This window comes from Pholis gunnellus (assembly GCF_910591455.1).
Source record: "Pholis gunnellus genome assembly, chromosome: 7".
In the NCBI taxonomy this organism is placed as follows: domain Eukaryota; kingdom Metazoa; phylum Chordata; class Actinopteri; order Perciformes; family Pholidae; genus Pholis; species Pholis gunnellus.
In genome coordinates, this window is record NC_136533.1 from 23,504,316 (window position 1) to 23,523,749 (window position 19,434).

General features: G+C 41.1%; 2 protein-coding genes across 2 annotated transcripts in view; both read left to right on the top strand.

Moving 5' to 3' along the window:
- The first annotated feature begins 340 nt into the window (after positions 1-340).
- olfml1 (olfactomedin-like 1) lies at positions 341-6,843 on the top strand. The gene is made up of 8 exons (XM_079163818.1): positions 341-797; positions 2,327-2,430; positions 3,229-3,419; positions 3,577-3,680; positions 4,617-4,808; positions 5,813-5,993; positions 6,078-6,237; positions 6,430-6,843. The coding sequence occupies exons 1-8, from the start codon at positions 669-671 to the stop codon at positions 6,584-6,586; spliced, it is 1,218 nt and encodes a 405-aa protein (XP_079019944.1). The 5' UTR covers positions 341-668; the 3' UTR covers positions 6,587-6,843.
- A 1,175-nt stretch (positions 6,844-8,018) lies between these two features.
- Positions 8,019-19,434, top strand: part of LOC306699069 (uncharacterized protein) — a gene marked incomplete at its 5' end in the record, with an annotated part of 57,988 nt that continues 46,572 nt past the window's right edge. The window contains 9 exons of the mRNA XM_079163568.1: positions 8,019-8,161; positions 8,848-8,935; positions 9,080-9,187; positions 10,830-11,022; positions 11,219-11,344; positions 11,907-12,030; positions 12,522-12,591; positions 15,968-16,082; positions 16,427-16,544. Of these exons, the coding sequence (XP_079019694.1) occupies positions 8,019-8,161; positions 8,848-8,935; positions 9,080-9,187; positions 10,830-11,022; positions 11,219-11,344; positions 11,907-12,030; positions 12,522-12,591; positions 15,968-16,082; positions 16,427-16,544 (1,085 nt within the window). The remainder of the gene's footprint in view (positions 8,162-8,847; positions 8,936-9,079; positions 9,188-10,829; positions 11,023-11,218; positions 11,345-11,906; positions 12,031-12,521; positions 12,592-15,967; positions 16,083-16,426; positions 16,545-19,434) is intronic.

Below are 19,434 nucleotides of genomic sequence, written 5' to 3' on the forward strand. Positions count from 1 at the left end.
AACTTTATCGACCAGCTCCTCCTCCCGTGTGAGGACTAGGGGACGTGTCAGTGGGCCATCTGGAGGTTATTACAATAGAAAACTGCAGGGTTGGACAGCAGGGTCTGAACTGTCTCGGTTGGTTCCCCTCTCTCTCTCTCTCTCTCTCTCTCTCCTTCTCTCCTCCTCTTTTGTTTTTTCCTCTCAGAACTCAAGTACACAAACTCCAGAGAAGGGAAATGGGTGGGTTGAGAGACAGTCAGAGAAACTGGGAGAGAGAGAGAGAGAGAGAGAGAGAGAGAGAGAGAGAGAGGGGCTGGGAGGGACAGTGCGAGGGTGAGGTTCACTTGGGTCCAAATCCACCTAGAGAAGCAAGACAGAAAGCTCTGCAGCTGAAACTCTTAGACGCAAACTGGACACAGCAGACTTAAAGGACCATTGGGGATTTCTTTCAACACGGCAAAGACTATTTGAAACTGTGACTGAACACGTATGAATTGATCTTTTTGGGGCTTTATTTTCAGTGTGGAGGAATGTTTCAGTGAGTTGTTCTCTGCACGAGTGCTTAAAGGAAATACAGGAAACAGTCTCTTTTTTCGTTGACAAGACTTTTCATACGCAGAAATAGTGGAGTTGTCACAGCAGCAGCTGCAGTTTTAGCTTGTGACTTGTCGACAGAAGTGCTAGCGATGTCAGCCAGACTGGTTCTTGTCCTTCTCCTGTGTCTCTATCTGACTGTTGGTCCAGTCCAGAGCCAGGGCTCCTCCCAGGATGCCTTTATAATCCAGTACCTGGAGAGGAGACTGTCTCAGATGGAGGTAAGGTTCCCGTTTATAGAGACATCCAGCCTTAAAATGAATAATAATGATTAATGACTTACACAAGGATCATCTGGCTGCCAAATGTCCTCCTGTGACGGGATGTGGCGACAGATGTCTAGTAAATATGTGTGCATGTGTTAGACAGATCTGTAGAGGTACTGAATGTCACAGTAAGGTAATGTACTTTAATGTACTTCATTTCACAGTGCTGTCCGGTACAGCATGAATACAACAAAGTGTAACAGTAACCAGTTCTGGAATGTAACTAAGTACCTTAACTCAAATACTGACCTAGAGTACACTTTTGAGATACTTGTACTTGACTTGAGTATTTTCACATAATGCTACTTTATACTTCTACTCCACTACAGTTTTTTTGCAAATACTACATTTATTTTACAACTTTTAGATTTTTAATGCAAAACTAATATGTAATATGTTTTAATAGATTAAGCTACGCAGCAATACACAAAGTAACAACATTATGCAACATTACAGTAGTACTTCATCACTAATTATAATACAGTAATATGGCAATTTTGCATTAGTAATCTGACTATTGGCCCTTTAAAGAATAACTGCCCAGTTAAACGTTTTTGTTTTTTAAATTGTAAACTATATATTATATATACTATATCATATGACTGTACTGTGATGAAACACATCATTAATAGTGTTAATAGTGACATTAGTGACCAAATTAATTTTTTTAAATGGTTGAAAATGATTGAAAAAGCCATCTGATGTTTTAAATCAGCTTGAATCTTTCATGGCCAAATCCTGAGATGGAGTCGACCATTTGGGACTAATCTACATCATGAAATAAAAGAATGAATGCCCTTTAATCAATAACCACTGTGTAGCTTTACAATCACACAGCACAAGTCTGTTTTCGCCATTCTAGAATTTAAGCTAACAGCCCATTACAACGTCTGGTGAATCAGTGTTTATGACTGTGTGTCTGGCGATAGCAATAGGCTTTCCTACATTTCTTATATACAGTCCATGGCTCAGACCTGGGGGTGAAGTTACACTTTAAGTGTAATTTGATGCTAATACTCTACTGTTACTTAAAGGCACAGTGTGCAGGATTTAGTGGCATCTGTGTGGTTGCAGATTGGTACCAACTAAATACTCGTGCAAAACCGTGAGAACACCTTTCGCCTCGCTCAGAAGCCATCCTTACCATAGTAACACTCCTGCAGTACCCCAGTTTTGCACTCTGGGGCTCATGCGCAGCCGTTTCACAAGTGTGTCAGAGAACCAAGTTGGCCTGCAAGGAATGTTAAAACGTGAAAGGCTCTCGCTAGACCCAGTGTTTGGTTTGTCCACTCTGGGCTACTGTCGAAACATTCTAAGCTAAAACCTCAAAACTCAGGAATTCTTTGTTTTAGGTGATTATACACAAATAAAAACATAGTTGTGAATATTATATACCATTTCTGCTAATAAATCCCGAAAAGACATGTATTCTTGCTTTAATCCTGTATTCACACATTTTTTTTTCTCTGTGTCAATGACGTCAGGATCGTCTGAATCAATGTGACCAAAAGACAGTGAGCGTCACCCAGAAGACCTATGACCTCTCCTCTGAAATCAGGGGTTATCTGTCCACTCTCAATGTTCTGAGGTAGGCCTGTCTGAAAAAAAAGACTTCATCATGTGACTCAATGAAGGAACTACAGTTACTTAAAGCTGCAGTTGATAACTGAAATGAAAATACCTTTTTATCCTATTTGCTCCAACTGTGACTATACACTGCAGTAGTAAATGAGACAGATAATCTGTGAATAAATCAGGTTCCCCTGCCTTCTTTTGTTACCCCCACGCCCCAAAGAAAAACAACCAATCAGAGCTGAGGAGTTTCTAACGCACCTGCTTGAACTCTGATCAAACTGTGAAACTTGGCAGTGCTGATCTAATATGAATCAACGACAGCATTGCCCATTTCTGGCCTCAAATGTTTTCAGAAACATTTGTTAGTGTTCAGCTATAAAATCATACGGTTTGCTCCGGGCCCACAGGGCGGTGCTTGGTTTTGGCTCGACTGTTTTCAATATGGCGGCTGGGTCACAATTGTTTCATTTTAAAGCTAAGTTTAGTAAGATATGTTTCCGAAAACCTTTGAGATGAGAAGTACGCAATGCAGAAACTTTTGATTAAAGCATTGATTGACAGCTGTGACTCCTCAGCCCTGATTGGTTGTTTTTCTTTGGGGCGTGGTGGACTCTTGCAAAATGCCATTAGAAGTACTATAAAGAGGCAGAGGAACCTGATTTATTTTACAGATCATCTGTCTCACATACTACTTTATAGTGACAGTTCGAGCAAATATGACTAAAAATTGTTTTAAAAAAAATTCCCAACAGCAGCTTTAAGGTGCGTGAGAACTGTATAGAATTGAATCTACATTTTTTTTGCTCCATAGATCAGAGGTGAGGAACCAGGTGGACAGCGTGTCTGTGCGTGTCGAGCGGGTGGAGAGGGAGTTGGAATATCTTGAAAACAAGATTCCCTCCCAGACCAACATCGAGATTGAAGAGGCGCTGCTGGAGCAACAGATAAAGGCTGCTGAGCTGGACCAGCTGCAAAAGAAAGCCAAGATCAAAGTGAACAATGGTAGGATGTGGGCCGGTATACAGATGACGCATACGGCATTTACCTGTTTACCTTATGTATTACAGGAGGGAAAAGGAAAGAGCAAAAAGATAAGATACAAAATGTACTATGCAGGTCATTGTGCTACAGTTTATTCTTTTCTTTCCAACATCCCCAGACTGCAGAACGGCGCTGAGTCAAATCAAGTCTCTCAAGATTGTGAAGAAGGCAGGAGACACCTACGGTTCCTGGTTCAAGGACCCCACTGAAGGATCAGCTAAGGTCCGTTCTTTTTTAACGACGACGTGTTTACAGTCAGGGATGGCTGATTTTCTTTCTGGCCAGCAAACTGTGCTTATGTGTTTCTCAGCGTAGAGCTGCTGGTGGACGGATGTAAATGAATTGTACTTTTTTTGAGGCTAATTCACCCAATAACATTCGTCAGGAACGGAGATATGTAATGTAAAAAAACACACCTGCTGTTAACAGTTGATTGAAAGGGCACTACGTATCTCTTTGAAATGGCTGGTTTGCCTAGTTAATGCCATATTGGGTCAGGATGGTTTGTCGTTTTAAAAAAAAGTGTGTGCCCAGAAAAAGAGTAGGTTAGAAGGGGCCTGCTACGTCTATTAGTAGGTTCAGAAGTACCTTATCATCAATTCAGTCATCAATATTGAGCGACACGAATACAAGATAACGACACCGACCCCACCAATTGCCCGACTAAACGCCTAAACCTAAGCAATCCAACCAACAAAGGCGACAAGTACTAGCCAATCAGAAGCAGAGTATGGCTGGTCATGCCCTCGCCATAGTAGGATTTTAAATGTTGCACCCTGGAGACCGCTGTTCGTGTCCCGCGTGAAACCAAAAGTCAATGTTGATGTGATTTACTGTACTTTCGTTACGTAAGTTATGTACTTCATTTACGACAAGTTACGTAAAAAAGCATCCTTATTTGAACCCAAACTAATTCGTTTTGTTGCCTTAACCTACATTTGCTATGTTTCACTTTGACTTCCAACGCATCAGAATGGAAGTGATAAATGGGTGCAAAAAAAGCAAGGCTGCCAACCGCATGAATACCACATATATCGTTATATAGATATAGTACATTTAAACCAAGAATGGGATGTCAAACCTGAGTTCCACAATAATTATTTCCAGTCACTTCTTCTTCTTCTTCTTCTTCTTCTTCTTCTTCTCCTCCTCTTTCAGGTCTACCTGCTCAGTGGAATTCGTAACAACACTCTGCTGGAGTACGTCTCTCTGCACAGTTTCACAGAGAGGACCACCACACCACCAGTTAAGGTGGTGCAGCTGCCTTCCGACTGGCAGGGGACAGGTCAAGTGGTCTACAACGGATTCCTCTACTACCACAAGGCAGACACTCCCAACCAGATCCTGAAGGTACGTTGAATCAAACCCTAATACTGTACTGTGTAAGTCTGTTTCACATCAAGGCATTGCTCTTTTGATTTGCATTACGTTTGTAAAATATAAAAGGCATTGAATAAAACAGTGTGTTCAGGCAGTGGTCATGTTGAAGGATCACATTGCTTGGCAAACTGCTGTGCAGCTTTTGGCTGGAGACTGACTTCAGATCATTTCAAAGGCGCTTAGTCATTGGACCTTTTTTTTGCTCTTTTTTCCTGTTAGCTGAGGTCAGTGAGCTAACAAGGCCAAAATCAACAATTTTGTTCTGGTGAAAGGAGCTGACTTTTCTCAAGATGCTTTTAGTGTTTTGAAGCAGAAGCAGTTTACAGGGGAAAAGTGTGTTTTCAAACAAATGCAGTAGAAAACTATTGAAATTACGTACTATAGAACCATATCCACAAAGCCTAACTACAGTATTTAATACTAAAACAGGATTGTATCAGGATTGTCTGAAATGTCTCAACAACTATTGAATGAATTGCCATGAGCCTCGGCACTCTGATGGCCACATAGTGGGCCCTGGACCAGTAGTTGAGAATAGCTGGTCTAAAATGCATTTACGGCGTGTCACACTAAACCTTTGCTAGTTGAACAGTGCATAATCTGGGTGCAAAGCAAGATTTAAGGGGCAAAGGGGTTGTATTGAGTCTCTTAATAGATCATTGCTGTGTTTGTTTACCCGAGGCATTGCCAATTAAATGGCGGACTGGAAAAGCGGGGTCAATTTAGTTTTTGAAAAGCTAAACGCCAACAGTGGATTGAAGCAGAATATTTCATAAAAAAGAAATATATTGTGGATTTTGAAAATGACTAAGATAGTGTAAGATAGGACCCTTTACCTTGCTTACCCAAACCGTGTTAGTTTACGCATCCAACTCTGGGGTAAGAAACATTTCTGACACAACTGAAGATAAAACAAAACCATAATGGTAGCATTTCTGAATTTGTCTATTTCCATCTGCTCTCCCCATATAAAGGTAGAACTGTTGAATGGTACCGTGGTGGACAGTACACTGCTACCTGGAGCAGGTCGTCTACCAGTCTACAGTCTGAACCCCAACACCTACCTGGACCTGGCTGTGGACGAACTCGGCCTCTGGGTCATCCATGCCGACCCTGAGTATGGAGGAAACCTGGTCATCACCAAACTGGATAAAGGTAGAGAGTACACACATCTATGCATGTGCATACATATTTAAGTAACCTGGTATAATTTGACACTTTGCTTGTTCCTCACCTCAGCAAGTCTGGCAGTAGAGTACACCTGGGATACACAGTGTAGAAGCCGTGATGCTGAAGGAGCCTTCCTGATATGCGGGACCCTCTATGTGGTCTACAACACACGCAATGGAGGTCGCTCCACCATACAGTGTCTCCACGACATTCATGACACCATCCACAGGTTGGATTACACACAGGAGGAAACAAATACTCACACCAGCTTGCATTCCTAAACCATCCACTTGTGTAAACACAGGAAAAACAGACACCAAATATCTTTTATCCAGATTCACTCAAGCACATTTACAACTGAAGCGATCGTCTTAATTTGATTCAACATTTTTTTTACCTTTTCTGCACCACCCGCCTGCAGCGACGAGAGTCCCGTGATGTTCTTCCCGAAGCGTTACACCAGCCACAGCAGCATCCACTACCACCCCGTAGAGAAACAGCTGTACGCCTGGGACGACGGCTACCAGACGATATATAAAGTGGAGATGCGTAGAAATGACCAAGTCACTGCAGAGTGACGATGCTCGACAGTGTTTACCCTTTCATAAACTTGTGTTATCACCAGAATAATGCACTAAACGTCATTAATAAAAGCATACTTTTGATGAGTATCTTGTAATCTACTGTTGTTCAGTATAGTGATCATTTGCTGGCAATGGATGCTATACCACTATTAGTGCTTCTAGACATAAAGATCATGTCCAACCAAAGGCATTTTATACATCTTGTAGGCATCTTTTACTTTGTATCACCGTAATAAAGAACATTGAAGTGCCGTGTGTGTTTTCACTTGCCCTCGATGATTGATTTAAAAGTATTTACAATAAGGTTGGCGGTGCTATGCTGGTTCAGTGGCACACCAGATTATCTGATAATGCATTTAGCATACTGTAAAATAAATCTCTATGAGGTAAATTCACAGTTTAAAAATAGATCATATCAAAATTTATTTTTTTAATAAACAGGAACTGATGCGCCTCTGTTACTTATTTGCAGACTGTGCAAAGCTGTGATTCAATTTTACTACTTCTGTAACTTTATTTAATCAGGTTGTCGCATTAAAGATTTTTCTCTTTTTTTTCTTTATTTTTTAAATAAACCTGAGAACTAGAAACATTCATAGTCAGACAACCAGATACAAAATAAGCCAGACAACCTACAATCAAGCAGCAAAATAGAGGCAATAGAAACAAGAGCAAGAGTTGTAAAAAAAATACATTAGATAACGAATCTTTCAAATCTGAAAGGGGGAATAAAAACAAAATCTAATAGTTACTGGACTTAAGTGAGAGAAGAGATGTGATGTAGTTTGGAAGCTTTAACAGAATATCTTTACACTGTAGTAGATGGACATCAGGAGTCCTTCCTATACACATATTAAGACAAAGAGAGCGGTGATGAGTACGAAATTTGTCATAGGTGACAAAGCATAAAACTGCAAAAGTGATGACGAGGCAGCAGTAGAGAAGGTGTCTTTAATAAGGTTAAACAAATTCCGAAATGTTCCAGCAAGGATAATGGCGTCATTTTAATGGTATATAGTCAGGGGCACGTGTAGATACTATTTGGTCTTCTGCGTTTAAAATAAGCCTATGATTAAAAAAGATATCTGGAAAGTGTTTGGAATGCACCCACTTTTCGATCACCAATCTGAGTCAGTCCGCGTTACTCTTCTAGATGACTACATGACCCTGTAGTGTCCATGCTGTAATGTATCTCGTTCGCTGTCTAATGGCTCCGCGGCTGACGTCCACTCTCCTTTGTTTGAACGGACTCTGATTCATCCCGCCCATTTTCGGTTGGTGGTGACGCGGTGAAAAGGGGCGGCTCGAGTGTGACCGTTGAGTTTGACAGGACAGCAGCGACTCACCCAACTGACTGCTTGTTTGCCTGCTGTGATTTGGGGGAACACGGGACGAAATTGTGTTAAAAACAATGTCTTTTAAAACTATGAGGAGGAGAAACGGCAGTAACGCCAGCAGGAGAAGCTCAACAATAAAGAGACGCAGTGAGATCTTGCGTTTTGATGAATTCGGCTTCGCTCTTACTAAACGAAAGGACCAGAAACTCCATCACCGATGTCATGATTACAGGTGCGGGACAGCGTAACGTCAACTAAGGCTAGTTAAACTAAGATAGCTAGTTAGCTGTATTTACTTTAGTTTTATTTTATTCGTTTTCATCCGGTTGTTTGTCGTTAATTTATATCATGTTATATATTTAGGTAACAGACCGTCAGTAACGTTAATTATGCTGTTAAATTAACTTAGACTGTTGTGTCGTTTGAAGTGTCTCAACTGATGTCTTGCTAAGTTTGCGTATATCGCTAACGTTAGCGATATTTGACGGAACAAACATTACGTGGGACCAATATGAGTACGGCAGTAAAGTAACGTTATGTCGCCAACTTTATTGTTCCAGGTTTCATTTAAAATTAAGTTAAAATATATAAGTGGCTACCAAATAAAGTAGCAATACTATATATTAGAAAATTAAATTGGAGCTTTCTTATCTCTTGTTGCTCACGAGGGTTAGTAGAAATGTTTCCTCTGCCTCACAAATTATTTTATGTGGATGACAGTAACTAACGTTGCTTACATAAAGTATAACTTTAATTGTAGGTTGTATGTACTGTTTAAAGCAAAGTACCCCAGACCACACTGAAAGGAATTTATGCTTTCACACGATGAGAAGCAACATTTTAAATTCACTTAAAAACACTTCAAAAGAATGAGTACTGGATGAGCCCAAACTCACCCTGTGGTGTTGTCTCTGTCAGCTTCCCCCAGCTGAGCTCAGTGAAGGTGAAGGAGCTGTGTGAGCTGCTCAGCTACTGGAATGGAGCCAGCTTCATCTGCAAGAGCCAAGTGAGATTCTACAAACTACTTAACAAAAAAAACTTTTAAATGTTTATTAAAAAAAAATGTATCTTCATTTTGCAGAACCATAACCATGCCTTAATTGTTTGATCAGATGGCTTGTTTGCTGTTCACTCTTTCTGTGTTTTTCAGATCGAGCGCTTCATCCGTATGAGTATTCCTCCGAGTCTGCGCGGCAGAGTGTGGAAGTGTCTCCTCGCCACCGACGGTCTGAGAGAAACCAGTGACTTCAGCTATCAGGTACGAGACGTGCACCGGAGAGGACGTCTTGTTGACGTTGTGGGATTATTGAAGCAGGGTTGTAGAAATGAAATGTGAGAGGCATCATTGCAGGTATAATGATGTCTCCCACATTTCATTTCACTTCATCACACGTTACTTGGCACTTATACATTCTCTTCATCATAAACAGTCAAACCAGCAGTGTTATTTGTTCTAGTGAGCACATTCCAATTGTAAAAGACACAAACCAACTAAAACCCGCAAATCAAATTTGGCTTAACATTTCATCAGCACTGTCTGCCCCCCGAGAAACCTACCGACACTTGTGGTCAGCTGTGGAGCAGATAACGTCAAATAGCGTTAAACAACTGCAGAACGGAGCAGCAATCGTCTTAATAGTGTGCAGATATCACCAAGTAAAATCTTAGTTTCCATGAAGTGTTTGTGAGTAAAATGGCTGCAGAAGGAGGTTATAAATGAGGTCCAAGATCTATGTAGAATAAGACCAGATCTGGGGAAGACATATTTCTACATCTGGATATAGAACCGGATCAGATCTGGGTAGAATTACAAGGCTTTTATTGGTCATTGTACGACAGAGCGGTATATGACCAGAACTCCATTGAATTCCTTGGGATTTATATTCTCTCATTCTGAACATATTGGGGACACAAAATCCAGTTCCTACAAATGCAACACCGAGGGTTTGGCGAGCAGATGCCGCCATTTTGACTCAGTGCTTCAGAGAGCTTCATTTCCACCATCACTACCCATGATCTTGTTGCAGTTTAACTAATCCAGGTTGGCTGTACATTAATTTGCTGCCTGACCAAACCTTGGGCCCTGTTTCAGAAGGCATGTTGAGTGAAAACTCTCAGTTAGTTAACCCTGAGATGAGGGAATCTCTGGGTTTTCAGTTCCAGGCAGAGAGGTGACTTAAACTCTAGTTTTCGCTCTCTCTTAAAGGACCAGACGCGCTGTTTTATTTCTCCATTCAGTCCGTACTAAAGCCTGTCTTGCAGCGCATTAATAAGCGGAGGTCTATTGTCTGTTAGAATGTAACTCCTGGTTGGATATTGGTTTGTTACACAGGAAAATATATTATTAATTCATGTTTTCCCCCCTCGTGTTCAAATATTACATAGTCAATACTCTCGGCTCAAAATGAAACCTCTGCATGTCCTTCTTTTTGCAAGTGGGATTATTTCTAGATATAAATCTATAATACTGTGAACATAATTCCTATTATATTGGAGACAATACAGAATAAAACCTAATTGTGTAAATGTACTCTTTCCCCCCCCCTCTGACTCTGGCTCTTTTTTCAAGATATATGAGCACAGTCCATACATAGTTTACTCCATGAATATCTCTACTTCCACTGGATTCAAATGTCGGCCTGTCTTTTGTTCACCTGTTTCCATAGTGAATTGTGGAATCAGAGATCCATTGATGATCGCTCTTTTCATTCACTGCACATGAGCCAAATTGCGAGTGAATAGACTCTGAGTTGATTGAACAAACTCTGATCAGCTGTTCTATCTGAGGGTCGGGCTCTGTACTGTTAAACGTGCTCTGTGAAACAGGGCCCTGGTCACTCATTCACAGAAATGTTACTGATTGATTCGTAACAACGGGTGTTTTGTTCTCTCTCCAACAGAAGTGTCTGCTAGAGGTGCGAGTGCCCTTGGTGGACTTGGGAGTCAGTGAGTACGGCATCCTGTCGGCAATCGCCACACTGAGCGACACCCAAAACCACCTGGGTTTGAACCATGGGCAGCCCTCCACCTCCCCCGAGGCCCGATACTCTGTGGACGACATCACGCTCTTCAGACAGATCGCCCTCGACCTACGTGAGCTCAAACAGACTTTTCATTTTCATTATAAGAACATTGACTGTCGGTTTTGTTGGGAAACATGGTTTTGGCTAGTTTTCAGTCCTTAAAATGTTGTAAAAATGAGTACATGTTGACTTTTAGTATTAGTTTGTGACATCAGAGAATAGAGGAAAAGTAGACGCAGGTCATATTAATTTGACCTGTTCCACAGAACGGTCCTTCCCGACCCACCGCTCTCTGATGGGAGACAGCCCAGAAGCCATTGAGGGCCAGGCTAAACTCTTCAGAGTCCTCATCGCTTACGCCAAATACAGCCCGCAGGTTGGATACAGCCAAGGTAACGGATCATGTGATTTAACTGTATTCCTTTATATCCCACATTATACCATCTGAAAACAGTATAAAGAACCTCAAAGAGCATTTACGTGATTATAATCAGTTTGTTGCCCTTGTTCTAAATGCATATAGGCAGGACATGTTTTTAAGTTTAATTGTGTTTTTTTCAAACACTTCAGTAATTTAATGAAAATATCTGCAGTACTTAAGGTTAACACTTGGTGGAAGCAGAGTACTGCTGATATAGAAAGTTACCTCATCATCTTCTCTGCTCTCAGTGAAATGAAAACTTATTTTTTTCTTTTTTACATTATGAATTACTCTTAACACAATAATAATATTTCAGATTTATTATTTATTTATTTCTGATGAGATATATTTCGATTTATTTAAACTATTTAATAAATGTGGGAATTTGGATTAATAAAATCACAGAATTGTGGGTGAATATCTGATTGTGAAAATATTATGAGCAGCACAATCATTTCTTACTGCTGTATTTTATTTTATTTTAGTTGTTGCTGGAACTCAGAAAAATGTGTGTGTGTGTGTGTGTGTCACAGGGATGTCCTACTTGGCTGCGGTGCTGCTGATGCAGTTGGGGGAGGAGGAGGCGTTTTGGGCTCTGACCGCCTTGCTGGATAAACCCAAATATCTAACCGAACTGTTTGACCTCAGCCTCACAAAGTAAGAATGGGTTAAAGTACATAATAGATCAAAGGCCAAAACGGTGAGCTAGGCTCCAATATCTTAGTTTTGTTTTATGAACGGCATTAAATGCATCTGGTGTTCAGCATGGATTTAGTACACTTCATAGGTAAAGCTAGTGTTGGTAATGCAGAGGTACGTTAGATTAAAAAAAGTTTATCCTACCAAAGAACTCCGTACAACGAGGTAAGAGGAAGTTCAAAACTGCTGACTCATTTCTGGGTTTTAGGACTCGACAAAAAACACTTTGCTGGTGCCATTTGTGTGGCCACATGACAGTGACATATATATATATATATATATATATATATATATATATATACCTGTATGTCTCATGTTTGACATTCCAAAAATACTGACTTCTTGCAATTGCAAAATATTGGATTTGTTATGTACTTCCCAAATTTGTTTCCTTGGATTGGTGCTATCTGGCAGACACTAAACTGAACTGTTATTTTTGGTCCAATCAGGGTCCAGCATCAGGCGAAGGTGTTCGACCAGTTCCTGAAACACAGGAAGCCACAGCTCTCTCAGCACCTGGTGAGTGCTTTGTGAATTTTCACTTTATTTCTCTGTAAAATGCCACTTTGACTAAGAAACAAGTGAGAATTTGATCACGTTTTGATCATGAGTGGACACGGAAAACTGTGAGGAAAGTAGGGTGCTTCTGTTTGTACTGGAACTGCTTTAGTTGACTGACAAGGAAAATGCATGTGTGTGTGTTTCAGGCCAGATATGGCCAAGTGATGAGTAGTTCATCTGTGAGGCAGAGGCCACTGTAGGGTATCCATCAGCAACGGGGCCTCTTCTGTCATTCACTGTATTAGGCTCCAGGCTTGTCATGTTCAGCAGTGTTACTGGCTGCACAGAGGAGAGGCAGTACGGCTGTGTGATTTCCTCCCTCCGTCCCGACTCTTATCTATTTTTACTAAATGCATTCAGTGAATCTCCCAGCAGACATGCAACACCTGCAGCTGCAAATGAACAGACATTTCATTCAATTCATTTTGTTCAGCCCAAAATCACAAATTTGCCTCAGAGGGCTTTACAATCTGTACAATTGCGACATCCTCTGTCCCGGGACCCTCACATCGGAACAGGAAAAACTAAACCCCCCAAATAAAACTTTTAACGGGGAGGGGAAGAAATGTCATCTTATGGATAAGGAGATGTCTTAGCTAAAGGAAATACAAAAAACAGAAGTGGTGGGGTTGAAACACCACACCAGACCTACATGCATACAAACATGGAAGCAGGAGAGCAATAGAAACCTGAAGAAAACAAAAAAATGTGATAACTTGTTGATTTAAGAAAGATTGCAATAGTACAAAATATGTTGTAATTGGTCTAAAAGTAAGTGGAGTTCTCTGTCCACAGACAGGCGTGGTGTCATGTTGCCAATACATATTGAAACTGGAAGGTACAGAGGTGTGTTTGTAGATTATTCTCTACTCCTATATATCATGTTTAGTGACCAACATTGTTTGAAAAAGCAGCAAGCAGCTCATTTTCCAGAATTTAATTCTTTAGAATTGAGGATGGATCTTAAATTGAATAGATTTTTATAGAGTTTTTTTCTGTTTGTTTGTTTTTTCTGAATTTAAATCTAAAGCATGGGATAGGAAGAGATACATATTTAACGATAGATAGAATCCTAATCCTTTATTTTACGGATGGATTACGGACTGTTTATTTCATGATGTACAAAGCTTCATCTGACATGACCTGATGCATAAACATAGGATTTGTTTTTAAATCAGATTGGTATGGGCTATAATGAGCTTAGAAAGAATAAAGGAAAAATAAAACATGAAGAAACGGATTGTATGCTGTGTTATCGAGGAGAATGGCAGTATGACATCAGGATCCTAAATGCTAGAAGACTTGATCGGGCCATCCTCTGCATAAACGTTGGTTTTGTTTCAGTCATGTTTGCTTACTTGTGCGACTCTGTGTATATATTTATTTATTTTCTATTGCTGGACATCTCATGGGGAATTCTACAGTATGTAGGTTGTTCATTTCTTTAAGAGGTCAGTGCACTGTTAGATGCTTTTGGGTTGACACTCAGGAATATTTGATTTGCTGTTTCTTAGTTTGTGAATGACTCCATGAGGGATGACACAAACATAGAACCAGTCATTCAGTGTTAATCCATCTGCTTTTTGTAAGAGGACAGCGTGTGTTCTATAAACTATATACTTTATAAGCGGTATGAGAATTGTGATGGCCTATTCTGGTATTTCACTTTTGACCTGTGGTGACACCTGCGCTGTTATTAGACCTCATAATGAGACGAGTTACTGTGATTTTGATGCATTATATAAGCTATTGAAAATAGTGTTTTCAAACTAAACTATTCCTGTTTATCGTCTGCTTCGTAAAGCCTAAGCAAAGCTATTTAGCACTCAGAAGTTTATGTTTTGGCAAAATCCTAAAAGCATATTTTTTGTAGGACACGTTTGGTTTCAGCATAATCTCCCAAATGATATCGGGAAGCAGAGCAGGTGAACCCTCTGAACAGTGTCGGGGCGTTTCTCGCTCCCGTCACATTTGACTCTGTGTTGTTGTTTTGAATTGCAATAATAAAACTCCTGTACCACCGTGGAAACCGCTCAATCCTGGCTGGAAGCAGAGAGAAGTCAAACAGTATTACACACTTATGATGCCATAAATCATACAAAAGAAAAAAACCCAGGTAGAATTCCTTTGATAATGTATTTTGCAAAAGTTGGAAAACAATGGATTCTATATAAGTGATATCAATGTTGTGATAAACAACAACAACCAATTTAATTCGGACTGACACATTTTGACAGCTACTGAATAGATTGCATTGGAGTTTTGTTCACATTTGTAGTTTTCAAAAACCTTTTATGAAATAAAAAATGACTGGATGCATTGCCATAGAATGTGGTACAGATATCCATGTCCACCACAGGATGAATTTCAATAACTTTAGTGATCTTTTCACATTCTAATTTGTCCAAAAGTTTTATAAATGACTAAATGCCTGCAAAACTAATGACACGACCATCAGACTCGGCTGTACTTCGCATCCAACGTTGATTACCAAATGCTAGCATGCTAACATGCTAAACAGGGGTGACCACAGTAAACGTTTATACCCTTAGTCTTGTTAAGTTGTGGAAAGAGTGAGCCTTCTTCTTTGCCATGTTGCAGTTGGACTGTTCTAATCTTCGGTTGAAGTGTATTTGCACCCAATCAATCACTGCTGCCATCTGCGTCTTATATATTCACGTCGACTCAGCCGGTCTGGGAGAAAAGCTGCCCTTTAGGAGCCAACACACACACCACAGGGGCTTATTGTAGGCACAATAGTTGCCCGCCCTTACAGAAAAGTCCTCTTACAGATCAGTGGTCAGCGTTTCCTGTGTAATAGAGCTGTTCTGTAGAGGTAGGGCAAGCTGTACGCAGATTTCTGGGCTTTGGCTGTACCCACCGGACCTGAGCAAACACGAAGAATCCCTAATGTTATAATCTCATTTTGTGAGACATGTGTCACTATTACAAGCAGTTAACATAAAACATCAGGGTTTGTCTGTAATACCATTTAAGAAATTCATTGAGGGTTGAAATTCAGAGCTCATCTATGATTGTTGTGTTGCTGACAGCGCTGACGGGGTTAACAGTGTTATCCTGAGGGGGAACCGGAGGGTGGGCGCGGGAGAGCGACTTCAATCTCAGTTCAGGTTGTTGTTTGCTGCTATCTTAATGTTCAGAATTTTGAATTTAGCACCTTTTTTAAAAGTTACAACACTATCTCAATTGCATACGTCTTGGATGAATGTTTCAGTTCGGTGGTCAGTAAATAAGTAAAGTTGACAGGAATTGTCAGTGAAATGAGTCTTTTTTTCTACATGTTATGGTTTTGCCAAATCTACCCTCCCCGCAGGAGTCGGTGGGAGTCTCTTCAGTCCACTTTGTGATGCCATGGTTCCTCACTCTCTTCACTTCCCTGCCCTGCTGGGACTCTGTCCTGGCTGTCTGGGATCTCATCATTCTGCACGGTACGCACACACACACACACACGCACAAATGTATAAGCAAATTGTAGATTTATCATTTGCTTACATTCATTTCGTGGGGAAGGGGTCAATGAAATAGTTTAATTACATAGTATTTAACGACTAAGACAATAGTTATCTTTTTACTGTGACTTTTTTTATGATGTGAGCATTTGGTCCAGCGGCAGGGAAAAGACTAGCAGGCCATTCCAACCGGTTTCATGGTTCGATACCTCACGTCGTTCCTGGTTTTCCATCCTCTCTACGTCTATCTTATCTCTTTTACATCTACTTTGTTTTCAAACAAAGCTTCGCTTATGTACAGCGATGTCTTCTTTTCTCACCAGGCCTGTCGGCTGTGTTCCGTACCGCGCTGACCATCGTCGAGCTCCTGGAGCCTCGACTGATGGACCTGAATGACGAGGGAGCGGTGCTACCGCTGCTGTTGAGAGTGCCTGTTGATGTGTGAGTAAAGTGAGGCCCAACATGGAATGGCATTATTTATTTATATATATATAGATATATATATATATATATATATATATATATATATATATATATATATATATATATATATATATAGATATATATATATAGATATATAGATATATTAGATATAGATAGATAGATAGGAAATATACAACTGAGTGGCTTATAACATTTAACAATTTAATTCTGACATTTGTGTGGCTGTCCACAATCCACATTTAATGTTTTACACAATAATATGGTCTATGCAGTTTATAATGCATTATTATAACTACTATTTTTTTTATTACAGCAAATATTCAAAGAAAACTACAATCATTTATTTCCTTATTCTTTGAATTGTGTGTTTTTATGCAAATAACCACTATAGATGACATTAACAAAGTTAGTTTTTTCATCACTCTGAAGGCCCTGATATGTTGTCATGTTATAATGTCCCAGACAGCTCATGAATGTGTTCCTCTTAAGACTGTGCAGCTCAGTTATGCAGCTCATGAATATCAATCAGCTCATCAGGACTGGACATATTTTGACACCAAGCATTCCGGTGCAAAAGTAGAGCATCATTGTTTTTTTTGCTGTGGTTGTCTTTGTTACATGTTTTGGATTAAACATCCTTTATGCTAAATTAGTTTCCTCAATGGCAGCCCACGCTGCTTTCAGCGGGACCCCTCTGTCTGTCCCTCGCTACGTTGAATACAAAAAAGAAAACGTCACATGCCGGCGGACGTGTTTTGTTGACATGGAGCTGTAGTTATGGCAACTCGGCAGGGTCACTGGGTCTGTGTATACAGCCAGTGTGTGTGTGTGACGGACTGGTGCACAGTTATCCAGTTTATCATATTTGTTTTCATAGATAAGCTCCTTTCAACTATTCACACTCCTATGTGATCATATTGTAGAAAAGGTTTCAACCGTTTGGACCTAAGTCTGTTTACCTTAGGCCCGAGATGTGTGCAGTAGAGAATTGCAGCCAAGTTGTTTCCATAAACGTAGCTGTGTCACAGGCAGTGATAAAGCACTTTATCATGTGTGTGGGGGGGATGGGGGGGGGGGACGTGCGTGCTAGGTACGCACCAATGACTTGCAAAGTGGATTATGAAGGACAAATCGTGAGGATTATTGCAGGGGAACAGCTAAACTGTTAAACTGACCATTACATTTTACTTTAATAGCTTTATTTGCAACATTTTACAGCTCGCTTTTGCAACCACGGTAACCGATGCTTTCTGCACTGCGAGGAGCGAAACGATCCAATGCGTGAGACTCTTCCTCTGTTTGTGTATGCATGCACCAAGGGCAGCGCTGACAGTCCCTTTATGTGCTGGCGTTCAGTGGGCAGCCTGCCACCGCGTCGCATTGAAGAGTCCTTGTTGCCCGCTTGGCATCCTTATGAGAGCACTAAGTGGTCCGACCGTCTCCCAAAGGCAGGATCCCCTTACGCTGGGAAGATACTGTTGAAGGAGTGAGGGGAAGGGAGATGAATGCTGAGAGAGAGAGAGAGAGAGAGAGAGAGAGAGAGAGAGAGAGAGAGAGAGAGAGAGAGAGAGAGAGAGAGAGAGAGAGAGAGAGAGAGAGAGAGAGAGAGAGAGAGAGAGAGAGAGAGAGAGAGAGAGAGAGAGAGAGAGAGAGAGAGAGAGAGAGAGAGAGAGAGAGAAGTGAAGGAGGGCGAGATCTTCAACCTCTCTAAATTTCTGCTCTTTTACTCGGTGTGAATGGTATAAATAGTAGTTGTCATCCACCCATATAGCCCATTCTGATGGTTGGTGGAGGGGCTCGTCTGTCTGTCTGTGAGTGAGTGAGTGACGGGCCGTCAGTCAGCCGTCACTTCCGTTACAGGTTGCAACAATGGCTCCCAGCATACCCTGCATCACCAGTCAAAGAGCGGCTTCACACAGTGGATGGATTTAGTCGATTTTCTTGCTGGCATTTCTACCACTGCTTCTTCACTTCCCTACCCCCGTCTTTATTCAGTGATGGAACCCGCTCTGCCTCCCCTAGTCTGTTTTTAGCCATTCTATCGGTGTGGCTCTATGGATGCTGCATGTGGGTCGGTCCAACATTTTGGTCCAGACCAGGCGTCAAGTGAAGCAAATGTTGAAGCGCCTTAAACCTGCATTCTATCTCATATCCACCAGGGGGCGACTCTTCTGGTTGCAAAAAGAAGTCAGATTGTATAGAAGTCTATGAGAAAATGACTCTACTCCTCTCTTGATTTATTACCTCAGTAAACATTGTAAACATGAGTTTATGGTCTCAATCTCTTGTTTCAAGTCTTCTTCAATACAGCATGATGTTCATTTAGTAAATGATGGTCCATTTAGAGGAAAAAGGACAATAAATCAGAGTATCCTTTAGGGCAGGGGTGGCCAACCAGTCAGAGACCAAGAGCCACATTTTTTACTGTGTTACCGCAAAGAGCCACATCATACACATGGGCACACATGAACATCACCCTATCCCTTCCTCACACACACACGTACCTTTGCTCAGCCAGATTTATTGTAAATGTCACACACCAATATGATAATGACAGAAATTGACTCCTAAGACCACAGGCCAGTCATTTTCAACAATGAACATTGTGTACACCAGGGGTGTCAAACTCATTGTCGCTCTGGGGCCACATCAGCATCATGGTTGCCCCCAAAGGGCCGGTTGTCGGCGGGGGGGGGGGGGGTGGTGCTGCTGCTGCTGCTGCTGCTGCTGCTGTCACATACGCTGGTGGAGGTGTGCGCGGCGCGTGCGGATCGGGGAGGAGCTCCGCCTTGCGCGATACAACGGATATTTGTAAATTGTCCGACTTTTACATTTTTACTTAAAGCGGGGCTTTCAAACAGTCCGTCTCGGCGTTAAATGGGTCGAC